The sequence below is a fragment of the Phasianus colchicus genome, chromosome 7 (assembly GCF_987193195.1).
Source record: "Phasianus colchicus chromosome 7, bPhaCol1.hap1.1, whole genome shotgun sequence".
NCBI classification, from domain to species: domain Eukaryota; kingdom Metazoa; phylum Chordata; class Aves; order Galliformes; family Phasianidae; genus Phasianus; species Phasianus colchicus.
The window spans coordinates 29778933-29793418 of record NC_143442.1 but is presented as its reverse complement, the minus strand read 5'-3'; the positions used below and the strand labels follow the sequence as shown (position 1 = coordinate 29793418).

The window sequence follows — 14486 nt, the reverse complement described above, 5'->3', positions numbered from 1 at the left end:
CACCATGTGTGGTATTTGTTGCGTTGTTGCCTTGTCTAGCCAGCATACTATTTGTGATTACTTGAACGAGGATCTGTACTGCCATCTTAGAAGAAGAGGACCAGACAGCAGCCAACAGTTGATAAAGACTGTGTCCAAGCCATCCTATGAGTGCCTTTTCTCTGGCCACGTGCTTCACCTGAGGGGACTGATGACTCCTCAGCCTCTGGAAGATGTCAATAACAATATTTTACTTTGGAATGGAGAAATTTTTAATGGAATGAATGTAGGAGATTCAGAGAATGACACTGAAGTTTTGTTTCATCATCTTGCACTATGCAGTAGTGAAGCTGACTTCTTATCACTCTTCTCATCACTTCGGGGTCCATGGTCTTTTATTTATTATCAAGCATCTGGACATAGCTTATGGTTTGGTAGAGATTATTTTGGTCGTCGTAGTTTGCTTTGGCAGTTCAGTAATGTGAGCAATAGTGTTTTCTGTCTCACATCTGTAAGTGTGAATTCAGAATCTTGTAACCAATGTCGAGAAGTCCCAGCATCTGGAATTTTCAAAATTAATCTCAAAGACTGTGTGACAACTAAATCATTGTCTTTAACGTTGTTTCCATGGAAGTACAGTTGCACAGAGAAAACTGAAGAAATATTCATTGATATTCTGGATCAAGTTTCAAAAGACTTACCAAATCACATCACCGTTGCAATGAATGAGTCAAAACTATGTCTCAGCGCACCTGTAATGCCCTTAAACAGAACCATTTCTGAAGCCTCAGCTGAGTGTGCAAGCACTGATATTAGCAACATAAGCCACATGGTTTCCGTAGAAACTCTTCAGGGATATCTTGCAGAGGAGCACAAGAGAAAACTAGTCCAACAGTTCATTGATGTTTTAGATGAGGCAGTAAAGAGACGAGTTTTATTACTAGTTAGAGGTGAAGATCAGAGAACAAGAGAAGTTAAGGATGCTTCTCCCAGAAAGGCTCATGTTGCAGTGCTCTTTTCTGGTGGTGTTGATTCTATGGTTATTGCAGCCCTTGCTGATCGACATGTTCCTTTGGAGGAACCAATTGATCTCCTCAATGTAGCTTTCATGCCAAAAGAACAAACTAAGCAAACAGGTACCACTAAAAACTGCATCAGCCAGGAAATGCAGCTCGATCTGCATCGTGTTCAAGAAAATCATGAAGATCTTGATGCTAAAATTGGTGATCGTTTTTCTTGTTTTGATGTTCCTGACAGAATTACTGGTAGGGCAGGACTGAAAGAACTAGAAGCCCTTAACCCTTCAAGAACCTGGAACTTTGTGGAAATTAATGTCACACTAAAGGAATTGCAAGAAATGAGACAACGATTCATAAATCACTTGATTTATCCTCTGGATACAGTTTTGGATGACAGCATTGGCTGTGCAATCTGGTTTGCTTCCAGAGGAGAGGGTTATATTAATAAACAAGGAGAAATGAAACCATACAGAAGTCCTGCAAAGGTACTGATTGTTTCTTATAGTCTTTTGTTTTCTTTCTTATGCTTAATTTGTGAATGGGAAAGCAGCACTGTTTCAGAAATTAGCTGGGTTCTTTAATATTCACAAGGCTTCTGAAATTCAGTGGCAGAATACAATAGCGATAATCTTTTTGTAATTCTGGAATTAAAGCCTGCATTCAGTTCTTTCATTATGTGAATGGCTTTTCAATAAGCTTGACTAAGTAGTAGTGACTAGGAAGGAAGTCAATGCCTTTGATTCTCAATGCCTTAACGCAGTAGTAGGTGAGTACTATTAATCCAATTGAACAAATCCATAAACTTGGTATATTCTTCAGGCACACAATTTATGTGACAAAGTAGCTATTAGTAATGACAGACAAGATGACTGCTTGCAATCTTTTGTAATTATAGTTCTGAATGACTGTTCAAGCTACAAAGAATATTTCTTTTCTTCTTGTATGTTGTTTTCACATATGTAGTTCTAAGATCCATTATGTATGACTAGCCTCCCTAGGTATTAACAAAATTTCTTTTGTTCTTTTTTCTTAGGTTGTGCTTACAGGAATTGGAGCAGATGAACAGCTTGCTGGGTATTCCCGACATCGTGTTTGCTTCAGAAAATGTGGCCTGGAAGGTCTGAATAAGGAACTGGAAATGGAGTTAGGTCGCATTTCTTCTAGGAATCTTGGTAGAGATGACAGGATTATTGGTGATCATGGAAAAGAAGCCAGGTAATAGTAATATGAAACAAGCTGGTTTTACTGGTTAGGCTCTAGTTTTATCAGTCTGAGAAAAAGCTTTATTTGAAACTTGTTTGCACATTTTTTTGTCTCCAGATTGTGTTCCATTTGTGTCAGGATGCTCTCTCTGGAGGGGGGAAAAAAGGTAATCTGTCATGCCATGGCAGAGTTACTTAAGGCAATCTAGCAACATGAACATTGGATTTCCATCTGGATGTTTTAAGAAGTAGCAACAGACATTGGAGAAAGTAAAATCAAGTGGGTTTTATCATTTTAAGTGCAGCAGTCTTCTCAGCATTGTAGTGTTCTGTTGAAGTAACTTGGGGAGTGACTCTGGAGAATGGCAGCTTTCTAACGCAGCCTTGGAGAGGCTGTGATGCACCAGCAACAAGGCTGCATATTCTTGTCCATGTGATAAAAGCAAGATGGATATCCCATGCATTTCCATGTCATTAAGTCAGAATACTTAAAGAATTGGGTTTTTTGAGTTTACCTCCTCCACACTACCACTCGCTGACTTGCAAAAAAATCTTTCAGTTGTTATCTAATAGAGGCTGCTCAAGTGCATGAAAGGTTTTTGTGCCCAGCAGTGTCTTTCCAGGCATGTCCTTAATCACACATTTTTGTTTCAAAGTTATGGTGTGGCTTTATACAGCTTTTTTTTTAACCCTTTAAAGTTATCTTTGGGTGTTACTTAAAAATTTGAAAACTTCTGGGCTTCTGAGTTTAATTGTAGTATCTTTTACCTACCCTCTCAAACAATATAGCTGCTCTGGAGAATTCCCTCAGTACCATGCCACTAATGTTTAAGGCACATCTGTTTTTCCCAATGTCTTTAGGTTTCCTTTTATTGATGAAGATGTTGTTTCATTCCTCAATTCGCTGCCCATCTCAGAAAAAGCAGACTTAACTTTACCTCGAGGAATTGGTGAGAAACTACTTCTGCGCCTTGGAGCTATGGAACTTGGCCTTAAAGCTGCAAGCATTCTGCCAAAAAGGGCTGTACAGTTTGGATCTCGGATTGCAAAACTGGAGACCAATAATGAAAAAGCACACCACACATGCAGCAGACTGAAGTTATTTTAGTAGATGAATTATAAAGCTATATCTTAAGATATTATTTATCCTATTTGTAAATTTAGTAAATCTTTGGGATTTTTTAAAAAAGTTTGGCTTAATTTGTTTGTTTTACACATTTGGGCATTGTTACAGTCATCAAAATAATACACATAGTACATACTTGTCCTAGACACATCATGAATGCATCCTTAGGAGAGAAGGGAATGCTGGTCTCTGTGGAATAGAGGATAGCCAGAGGTTGGCATTTCTTCTCCTTCCTCAGCAAAGTGCCTACTGAATCCTCCAGTCTGTCAGGTTATGGTTTTAGAAGGGAGAATGCAGCGAGGAGCTGACCTGGATTGTTAGAGCCACCGAGAGCTGAGGGTCCTGGGCCACACTGCCTCTTGGGAGCTGCCCTCTATGCATCACACTTACCCTTTTGTTATTTGAGGAACAGACTGCCCTTGCCTCAGCTACTGAAGGCTGTTCAGTGAGGCCTGTGCTCCAGGACTGGGTTGGTTGGTGTTCTCAGGACTAAGGTTCCCTCTGCTTCCGGGGATCTTTGGGACAATCTCTGCAGTGTCATCTTTGTCCTTTGCTGGTTCCCTGACATCTTCTCCTTTTAGCTTGAGCTCTGCTGCTTCTACAGCTACAGGGCATCCTTTGTGTTGTTCAAGGAAGATCACTGAAAGAAAGCAAATGCAGAAGATCTAGCTTAAAAAAAAAAAAAATCACCTGGGCTTTTTGTCTGCATTTTAATCATATGGTTGAAATACAAATATTCATACTAGCATAAAATCTAGTTTTGTGCAAAGCAGTATGTAGCTGTTCCTACAAATAATCTGTTGTAATGGTGCAAATGAAATCTCACAATAATTTGGGCCTGGGGAGAATTTTTACAGAAGCTTCTATTTCAGAATGCTTCAGAACATGGGCAGTTTTCTGTTGCTCTGAAGAAAACTGACTTGCTTGTAATTCTTTGACATTGGCAAGATTTATTCCATCACTAATAGCAGGTAGAGATTAGACCAAAGGACCATTAATCTGACTAAATGTGAACGTAATTTGTTAACTCTGTAGTGGTGTTACAGTACTTCTAGAAGTTGTGCCTCACCTAGGATTCCTAGAAAAAAGTTGTGCATTTTATACCCAGGAAAATAGTTTCTTTCCAAAATATGTCTTCTAATTTTTAGAAATACATATGTACATGAGAAATAATTTTGGAAGGGTTCTAGGCAGTTTTAGGTATTACCTTTAAGAAACTATATGTAGTTGTCAAGCCATGACCTGAAACAGTGATGGAGCATCTGATGGGAAGGCAGGACCAACCCAGGGGAGCTCAGGTGCATGCAATGTATCTGAGTGAACAGAAGAGTGGAGCCAGGATCCACCCCTTCCAAGAACTCATTTAAGGTTGGCAGTGGAGGTGACAGCATCTTGCTGGAGATCCCTGTATACCTGAGGTTTTCTGAAGGTAAGCAGCTTCTATCCCTTATTTCTGTGTCTATTGCTGTTGGGTTTGAGCAAATCCTCACTCACTGCAGCCTGGGATCTTGCTGCTCTGCTGTCGTTGTTGTGCTATCACTTCACACCATGCAACTTGGTTTTAGCATTTTTGTTTTTAGTTTAACCTATTACTTATAAACAATAAATTCATCATTATCCCTTGAAGTATGGTTATCACTATTATTTGCAGTTTCTTGGCCAAATATTTGTTTCTACAAGGGGAAAAAAATGACTATATACCAGAGGAACCTGCAGGAATGTTTGTGTTTTTATCTTGTCCTTAGGAAATGTAGTGCTTACTTGCAAATACTGCTGTAACTTTTTGGTAAAATAATATTCTGTTCTTGTTGTTAATAGCATCTTGAAGTATTACATTTTAAGTACTGGAGAATATCCTTGAGGGATACTCAGGCCTGACTAAAGTGTTACATTGAGCTGAATGAGCTGATGCGGCAACCTAGTGGTCAAACGTGGCAGCGCAGGAAAACACTTGTGCCTTGTTTGCTGTGACAACAGCAAGCAGTGCAACTTTACCATGTCTCCTAGTTGGCTGGCTTTGAGCAGAGACAAAATGCTACCTCATAAAGCTTCCCACTGAACTGCTGGGCCAGCTAAAAAACAAGTACGTTCCCTGACAGCATCACTGCTAGCACTGGTGGATTCAGGTATGCCTTTCTAAGGGTAAGAAACCCACTGGCCTTTTTGAGAGATGATGGCTGGTGGAATTTGCTGGCTAAACCCTTCAGCTGTTTACATGTGAAATAGCACAGCACTTGTCAGTTTCCTTCAGCATATGTGGATATAAAAGTTGGACTAATTTTAATCAGGACTCAGTACATAGTGGAAGTATGAGGCAAACATACCCAAAGAGAACAACAACTGTACAATTCAAACATATTTAACCAAGATAAAACTTAAAGGTGTATTTTGTGTTTATTTGTTTAACTTTAAAAGCAGAATAACTCATAAGGTGACATAAACTGATTATGTTCTATGTATTGTAACAATATCCTGAAGGTTAGCATGAGGTGAAGACAAGGCATACCTATCTGTATATATGCTAGCAGTGCAGGGCTGCAAGGTATCTGCAGGTCAGCTGGCCTATGACATTATTCTAGATAATGAACTATGTGCAGAGCATTACTAGTGATTACTTTACTTCCTAACGCCCAGTGACTGAGGAACCTGTTCCATTAACTACCCATACTTCTATGTGTGAAAGAATAGCTTGCTAGCCTTACCATTTCTGCATGTTCTGTTGTTTTCACTATGTCTATCATTCTTCTTCAGCTTCAATTTCTGTTCCCAAAATATGGGCAAGGCTTGAGCAACAGCCAGTAAATCATGCATTGTTCATTCTCTATTTTTCCAATGTGAGATGTATCTTCTAAGCTAGAAAGTGATGTTGTAGTGCATGTACTTGAATGCAGGCACACATTTGCAATAAAAAAGACATTATTTATTCCTTGTAAATGTGAGAAATTAATTTGCTCCTTATTATAACATCCAGGCTGTAGTTAAGCATGCATCTGTCTTCATTGTTCACAGGAACAGTGATTTGCAGGATGTATTATAAGAGGAAGAGTTTTGTTTATTCTGATGGTCTTAGGATTCAGCCTCCAAATAATATAAAAAATAATTTCAGTTTATGAGCAATAACTTAACATTATAAAAGGAATATTGTATGAAGTTGCATACATTAAAATTAATATTTCTTGAATATCTACATGAATATGTTAAGTCATTAGCGAAAACGTCTCTTAAGTGGCCTAATGCACAACTAAATTTGGTTCATCTGGTTTTAGATATCTTTTGAGATTAAAAAAGTAGCAGTCTAGTATGTTTGCAGAAGATTCAGAAGGTGTAACTGCTGTTACAGTCTAGCACACAACAAATACATGGCTTCTAGGCCCCAAGTTCAATAAGATAATCTCCATGCTACCAGAAATGGCTTTTCAGAAAGGAATTTACTTTATATGGTATTGTGATACAAAATTCCTGGTGAGCTTTTCCATTAGTCTGCTTGTGGGGAGATTCAAGAAAGCACTTGACATCATCACCATACACATGGATGGAATTATTCAGTATTCAAGTATCCATTGTATGAAGAAGTAAAATAACAAAAAACCAAGACTTGCTCTGATGCAAAAAGACAATTAAGGTTTTACAAGGTAACATTAGGTTGAAGCAGTATCTGTACAGCTGCTACTCCACCTCCTGGAGAAATGTGGATCTGAGCAACAGCAATGCTGAATTAGCAGTTATAATAAAGATTTCTGCTTTCTCTTTTTAGCTAGTATTGGAGGCCTATTTTCTTGCAGTTGTTCTGCTTCTGCAGATGCTGTCTCTTCTCTTGATTATAATTTCATCAACTCTGTGTACATTTTTGTCAATCTTCATTTTGTCTGTTTTTTGAATCTTGTTGCTAAAGTGACAAATTGTTGTATAAACTTGTATATTACATCTTGTTTTGATGAAATGGTTACTTGAATAAGAAAATACATTTGAAGTAAGCTTAAGAGCTGTATTTCTTCTATGTTTGTGCAGTCCCAGGCACTGAGCTTAGATACCAGACTGCTCACAATCTGCTATGAGTAGTACACAGGAACAAAGCAGTTACCCATCTAATGAATAATCTCAGCAGAGATGGAAGAATGAACCAGAATTTTGTAAATGAATTTCAACATGACAGACAAGCATGGCAGCCTCACTTATGGTACTGTACACTGTACTTATACAGATGCTTTACGTAAGTTTAAAAATATTAAAGCATTCTAAAGAACATATATAGAAAGGAAGTTCCTATTCAATAAATGTTCTTATAAAATTGGTTTATATATAGACAGGCTTAGTGCTGTATGTATTCCAGTTAAAACCTATGGGATGAATAATGAAAACATCTAGTACAGATTGTCAAAAGGCAAGGTGAAATAACACATTTGTATCAAAACCCAGAACTTGGATCTTAACAGCTCATTTGTCCTACATTAAACTGTTGTTTTTTTTACAAAAAAAAAAAAAATTAGTGCTAGCCATTTAACCTCAGATGTTAATTTTTGTGAGTAGGAATCATCTTCTCACACTAGCAGAGAATAGTAGTAGAAATTCAGTTGTATTGACACAGCTACCACGTGGAGATGTATTTATTTCTTTGATGGGTGTTATTTCAACACTTGTAAGCCACATAAAGTCAGTACATGAAAACTGTCTCAGTGCTGTTACAGTGAAAAAATTTTAGCTGCATTTACTGTATTAGTTAAGTGCTTAACATGCTGACCATTGTATCTTCCTTAGTCTTGGCACTTTGATGGAATCCTCTTCAACTCTTTTTGAAATATCAATTCCAAGGGGAGCTCTAGAAAATCAAGTGACCCGTATGTTAAAAGGTAAGTAACATTATTGCTGTGGTAAGATGACAGTGCCCTGTCACTCAGATGTGCAGATTCACAGACCTTTTGTACCATCAAATTGGGAAATTCACAATAATGTTTATTAAATGCTGCCCAATTCCCAAGTGCTGAGAATTGGGCAGCCTTTTCACAAATTCCTCACGCTGTAAGACTGCGACTGTGAAAATGGTCTGCTTGAGCCTGTGCCCAAAAACATCTCTAGAATGGGGGGGTTGACTACATTTTTAGCTGTTCCTAACTCATGAAGTTTTGTGATTTCACAGCTATCTTTTGGAGATGTTATTCAGGTTCTGATTTGAGCTGATAAATTTACGTCGCAGTAATGAACGCAAGACACAAAGATTCACAGGTATTTTTCTCTGATAATTGTATGGTATGTACAGTTACAGCAAAGATAGCGTTGTGTTTTAATCATTGAGAGATATATATCACCATATCCCTATATTCCCATCCATATATAAAAAACATTCTTTTTTTGAAAACAGTATTTTACCATTTCTTATGTGAAAACGGTAAAATTTCCATCCTGAAACCCTCCAAGTGTGTGTTTTCTTAGCACTGGAAAAGACACGAACTGGATAAAAACTTAGAGCTTAAGACCAGCTGGTACTTCTTTTGAATTGTCAGTATGTTAGAATACCTGGCGTTTTGTTCAATCCTAAGCCTAGTGTCTGAATCCAGAAAATAAAGCATATTTAACAAACCATTAAAAAATTGTCATTATTTTTTAATTTAAAATTATCTGATGATCAGAGGGCTGTCCCTCTGGGGCTCTTCAGCCTGGAGAAGGCTCTGGGAAGACCTTACAGCAGCCTTCCAGTACCTGAAGGGGGGCCTACAGGAATGCTGGGGAGGGACTTTTTATAAGGGCAGGTAGTGACAGGAAGAGTTGGCCGTAAACTGGAAGAAAGTAGATTTAGACAGGCTATTAGAAAGAAGTTCTTTACTTTGAAAGTGATGAGACACTGGAACAGGTTGCCTAGAGAGGTTGTGGATGCTCCCTCCCTGGAAGCATTCAAGGTCTGGCTGGACAGGGCTGTGAGCAACCTGGTCTAGAGGGAGGTGTCCCTGCCTATAGCAGGGGGTTGGAACGAGATGATCTTAAAGGTCTCTTCCAACCCAAACCATTCTATGATTATGAAAACACAGTTTGACTCGGAGCATTTAGATTTATGATTGCAGCAACTAAGAAGCTAGGAAGAGCATACTGTTTAACTTGCTCCTGTTTTCCATACTACCACAGTAACAGGTAAGTACATAAAACTTTATGATGTATTCAAATCTCTAACTCAAAACACACTTAAATGCTGAAGACTATAGAATCATTGAATGGCTTGTGTTGGAAGGCACGTCAAAGATCATCTAGTTCCAGCTCTCTGCTGTGAGCAGGATTGCCAGCCACTAAATCAAGCACCAGATCAGGCTGCCCAGGGCCCAGTCCAATCTGGCCTTGAACACCTTCAGAGATGGGGCATTCACAGCCTCTCTGGTAACTAGTCCAGTGACTCACCACCTGTCTGAGTAAAGAACTTCCACCTAATATCTAATCTAAATTTTACCTCTTTTAGTTTAAAGCTATTCCCCCTTATCCTAGTGCTAACAGATCATGTAAAAAGCTGCTTTCCTATTAATAAGCTTCTTTCAAGTACTGGAAGAGGATATATACTTTATCACTTCCTTTTCTGTGTAGTTATCAATAACTTTCAAAGCTTATATGTCCTCTAGAGACATTCCTCATTGCTTTCTGCTAGTCTGTACTTTCACTTTCACTGAGTACAGTGAATTAATGAAGAAAAAGACTGAATAAACTGAGTCACTTACTTTGGTTCATAGCGGATGCCATCAGTACTATATAAAACACCATGTCCTGCATGCAACCTTTCAATGCCATTCCTAAGCAAGAAAGCAATTACATATCAGTGTGTCATAACTGTCTGAGTATATAAATATATGGTTTAGTCACCATATACAGAAATGCCCAATTCTGATGATTTTAAAGAATCTTACAGAAACACAAAAAAAAACCCAACCCTTACCATGCAATCATAACACCATTATCAGTGCACAGTCTTGGAGGAGGAGACAGAAAAGCAAAACCATTTGCATTTGCCAGAGTTTGCAGGCCTTTTCTGATATACTGATTACTTGCAACTCCTCCTGATACGACCTAAGAGCAGTTTTAAGTAGGGGAAAAAAAAAAAGAAAAAAATATTAACTCAAAAGAAAGGCCTCGTAGGTCAAACTAAATTAGCATCCTATCTAAAAAACAAATATATCAGACAAAGTTTTGAAGACTGCAATAAAAAGAATATTTCAAGCTAAAGCCATTTTTGAAGACTGAAACCTATCAGAAAAGAATGTGAGTGTATTATGGCTAAAAACTTAATCCTGAGTGAAAGCACGCTATAAATAGAACAGCTATCAAGTACTGGGCTGCCCTAGATCAAACTGTCTGACGTGAGCAGTTAGAAAAGGTCAGGTTAGTTGGTGTGAAAACACCCTTCTAGCTTAAAACCAAACTATGAAAGATGTCATATAAATACCTGAAATTAATATTACTTTAATCCTTGTATTTTAGCTAAGTTTAATACATGATGACATCTATGTTGTTTGTCAGTATGATTAGTTCTGTCATGGGGGAAAAAGTACAAGGAAATCTGCATCCTGAATGACATTATATTTAAATGTGAAAAGCAACATGCAAAATAATACAAAAATAAGGTTATACCCACCAGAGTTGCAGTTTTTGGTAATAATATGCTATTTTTTATGCAGAAAAGCATGGCTCGGTGTGTCCGCTGGATAATATGAGCAGCCACTACATGCTGTACAGCTGCAGCAATGTCCTTAGCACAAGATAGGAGTTCACCTTCTTGAATACCTATAAAAATGTATGATCAGATGGGCTTTTCTGAATATAGCTCATGAAGTACATGGTTTGTATCTGACTTTAAAAATACCTTCTTCTTTTTCTTTCTGAATAATGGCTTTGTTGACAAGGCTCTGAAGTCCAGAAAAAGAAAAATCACAGTTACGATACTGCTGCATGGGAAGTCTGAATGTGTACCTTTGCCAGTCTCCAGTTTGAGCCAGGTGCTCTATTGCCTTCCCCCCAGCCATGCCGTGGCACTCTGGGTGCTTTATTAAAGAAAGCCTTCTTGCTACCTAAGGAGAAAACAGACTCAAGATAGTTACAGGAGGACTTCACATAGTTCTCTGCATCGTTTTATGCAGTCAGTGGACTTCTTTGCACAATGAGAAATGCAATTCCAGAACAAGTTGAGAAAGCAGGAGGACCAGCAGATTTTGCAGGAAATGCTGATTACTCAATTTCTAGGTAACACACACAGACTGTATTACTACTCATAGTGTATTACTAGGTAAATGGGAGCAAAGTTGTTTTCAACTTTGAGCAATTTCCCATTCCACCCCTCCTCTTTCAATGCATGAACACAAATAGCATTTATTTAAAAAATATGCTTGTCGGAAAACAAAATTGGAAGTGCCTGATTTTATAGAATGCACTCAGTAACCCAAGCAATATAGACTGTCAAAGCCAAATCGAGCTTTTCAAACTATTAAAAGAACAAATAACAACAAAAGAACTAGTAACAAATGTTTTAACATGTATTGGTTTAGGTCTGACAGTATCCTTCAAAATACTACTATTGATCTTATCAAGTTAATACAGCTCATTTGTATAATGGTTCTCATCAAACCTTCCATAACCAGTCTTGGTTATGTTATCTATTTGCTAAAAATACAATTAATAAGCTATTTAGTACTGGTACTACTAAAGTGCATAGGTGTCTAATCGTCCCTTGCATATTAAATTTATGATATTTCAAAACAGACAAAAGAAAACATAATGTAAAGCTCCTATCACGTTATGTTGCTGTACTCAGGCTAATGCTAATACTATGATTATAGCTTAACTGCAATGGAAGGAAAACAAGTAGATTCACATGTGCGTTGAAATATTACCTTATCCAGCATGTCACCTGGTGCTATATCTATGGTCTGTCCAAGCAGAAGGAAGTCTGAAATTCCTCGTGCTACTGCCAAGATGCAGTGACCTCCGGAGAGTAAAAGAACTAAGAAGGGAAATTCCACTTGCTCTGTCAGTCTGATGGTAAGTGCGTGAGCCTCCATGTGATGAATGGGTATGAAAGGCTTCTGGTACCTGTCCACCAGCTGTAAGCTGTACTGCAGTCCCACCTCCAGGCTCAGCGCAAGTCCTGGTTTCACTGTAGTTGCAATAGCAGCAAGTTCATTTACAGAAACTCCACTGGTACTAAGCGCTTCCTTTACTACTTGCTGGATGTTTTCTCTGTGAAGCTGTTGTGCTACATGAGGAATTATTCCACCTGCTCTAGTTAGAAACAAGTAATTGTAAGATATTTGCATTTCATAACACAATCACAACAATAGCTTTTTCAACATCTTGTAAACTTGCCACACCCTGCCCATTTTTTTAGGATGTTTTCAAATGCCTTGTTTAGTGTAAATGACACGAATTGTATCTGTGTACTGAATGGAGTGTAATTATCACTGGGACATCAGGAAAGAATCCAACTTTCCCCTGCTTGGCATGTGTTCCTCTTAAATCTGCTACTTCTCTTAAATCTATCTCCATGCCATTCCAAAGCAATGGCTGAAACTGAACACAGCCCTCCACTTGCCAGTTGATGTACTTATCAACCAATGTCTATTTCTGATTAATTTTCACTTAACTGAAAATATTTCGTGATTTTAGTAGTACTACTGTAATGTTAATCAAACTCAATGAAGAATTTGTGTACTTTTGTGGAAAGAAATTAGCACAAGAAGATGATAATAAATGCACAGCATTTCTTTCCACAGCCTTGCACAGGGAGCTGGGGATGAAGAAAGATGGGTCTTCATATGAGAGGTAATGGCTTTAAGTTGGGCCAAGAGAGGTTCAGATTGTGGATAATAGGAAATACTACTTCTCAGGAGTGGTGAGGCATTGGCACAGGCTGTGCAGGGAGGTGGCGGGGTCACTGTCCTTGGAGGTGTTTATGGAAAGGGTAGATGTGGCACTGAGGGACAGGGCTAGTGAGCACAGTGGGGATGTGCTGATGGTTGGACATGATAATCTTAGAGGACTTTTGTGATTCTGCGATCCCCTCTTCACATCAGTTTTCCTGAGCCACTTTCGTACAGATGATATCACAGATAACAGTAGCATCACTACTGAGCACCTTTAGCCACAACTACAGCTGCATAAGAAGGTGCTGTGAGCTGTATGCACTTACTTCAGGTGCACCTCCTTTTGGCTCTGCAGCGCTTCTCCCAGCACCCTGCCCGCCTCGTCCAGCACCGCCGCGCCTGTGTCATCGCAGCTTGTTTCGATGCCCAGCACAAGTCTCAGGGGCCTCGCACAGCGCGTGGAGCTGCTGCTCAGCCATGCAGCCGTGCTGTGCCTCGCAGGCTGCAGGAGGCGCGTGGCCATGCTGCTCATTGGCGCCAGTTGGTCTCGTGGTGATGTCTGGAAAGGAGCTGTACAGTTTATCGTTACAGAAGGGTTTCCAAGCACTTACTATTACAGAACTGAAGTAAATTCGCTGATTATAAATAAAATACACCAGGTTGAGTCACCATCCCCGGATGTACTTAAAAACCATTTGGATGTGGTGCTCAGGGACATGGTTGAGCAGAGGGCTGTTAGGCTGGTAGGGTTAGGTCGTGGTTGGACTCGAAGATCTGTAAGGTATTCTCCAACCGGAGCGGTTCTGTGATTGCTGTGGAAAGGTGCCGTTACCATTACAGCTACGGAATACCCCGCGCTTTTTAAGAGCTTAACAAAAACTGCCGTTGTTGTTGGAGGAGGTGGGGGCCTGTAACTTCCCTTTACCTGAGTCGTGCCCCAGGACGACGCCTTCGGGATCTGCGCCGCCTGCCGCCGCCCCGAGGAAGGGGACGCTCCGCACCGCGATCCGAGCAGGCTCGCGTCGCTGCCTCCGTAGCCCGATTCTGCCTGCGATGAGCTTTACCTTCGAGTGCTCCTCGTGCTATTTCGCCGCCCACAACTTGATTTTAAACTGTGCACGGCGCACTAACAGCTACAACGTCGGCGGACTCAGCCCCAGGCAACTTGGCGGCCGTAACCCCAGCCTCCCCGCCGCCCCTGGCCGCCATCACGGGGCGGGGCAGATCCCGGAAGTGACGCTGCCGCGGTTCCGTGGCGGGGGCGCCATCTTGGTGCCGGGCGGCAGCGCGGCTCCCCCCCGCCACCCGTGTCCCCGCCCCCCGAGCGCTGAGGTGA

The 14486-nt window shown here is 39.9% G+C and overlaps 2 protein-coding genes across 6 annotated transcripts; one reads left to right on the top strand and one right to left on the bottom strand.

Moving 5' to 3' along the window:
- Nucleotides 1-4: 4 nt before the first annotated feature.
- On the top strand, nt 5-3396 carry ASNSD1 (asparagine synthetase domain containing 1). Of its 2 annotated transcripts, XM_031604408.2 has the most exons (4): nt 5-1483; nt 2032-2213; nt 2319-2367; nt 3062-3163. In XM_031604408.2, the coding sequence occupies exons 1-4, from the start codon at nt 5-7 to the stop codon at nt 3074-3076; spliced, it is 1725 nt and encodes a 574-aa protein (XP_031460268.2). In that variant the 3' UTR covers nt 3077-3163. The 2 variants fall into 2 exon arrangements, with proteins under 2 accessions (XP_031460268.2, XP_031460267.2); XM_031604407.2 differs by lacking the exon at nt 2319-2367 and having other exon boundaries at nt 3062-3396.
- Nucleotides 3397-3418: 22 nt separating this feature from the next.
- On the bottom strand, nt 3419-14393 carry OSGEPL1 (O-sialoglycoprotein endopeptidase like 1). Of its 4 annotated transcripts, none has more exons than XR_016468393.1 (8): nt 14076-14393; nt 13477-13720; nt 12182-12569; nt 11158-11362; nt 10930-11078; nt 10234-10364; nt 8065-8142; nt 3419-3966 (listed from the first exon to the last, which is right to left on the bottom strand). XR_016468393.1 is itself a non-coding variant. In XM_031604416.2 (8 exons), exons 2-8 carry the CDS (start codon nt 13680-13682, stop codon nt 8052-8054), a joined length of 1242 nt encoding a protein of 413 aa, XP_031460276.2. In that variant the 5' UTR covers nt 13683-13720; nt 14076-14393; the 3' UTR covers nt 7566-8051. The 4 variants fall into 4 exon arrangements, 3 of the variants coding, with proteins under 3 accessions (XP_090000490.1, XP_031460276.2, XP_031460277.2); XM_031604416.2 differs by lacking the exon at nt 3419-3966 and adding an exon at nt 10019-10090 and having other exon boundaries at nt 7566-8142; XM_090144364.1 differs by lacking the exon at nt 8065-8142.
- Nucleotides 14394-14486: the final 93 nt, after the last annotated feature.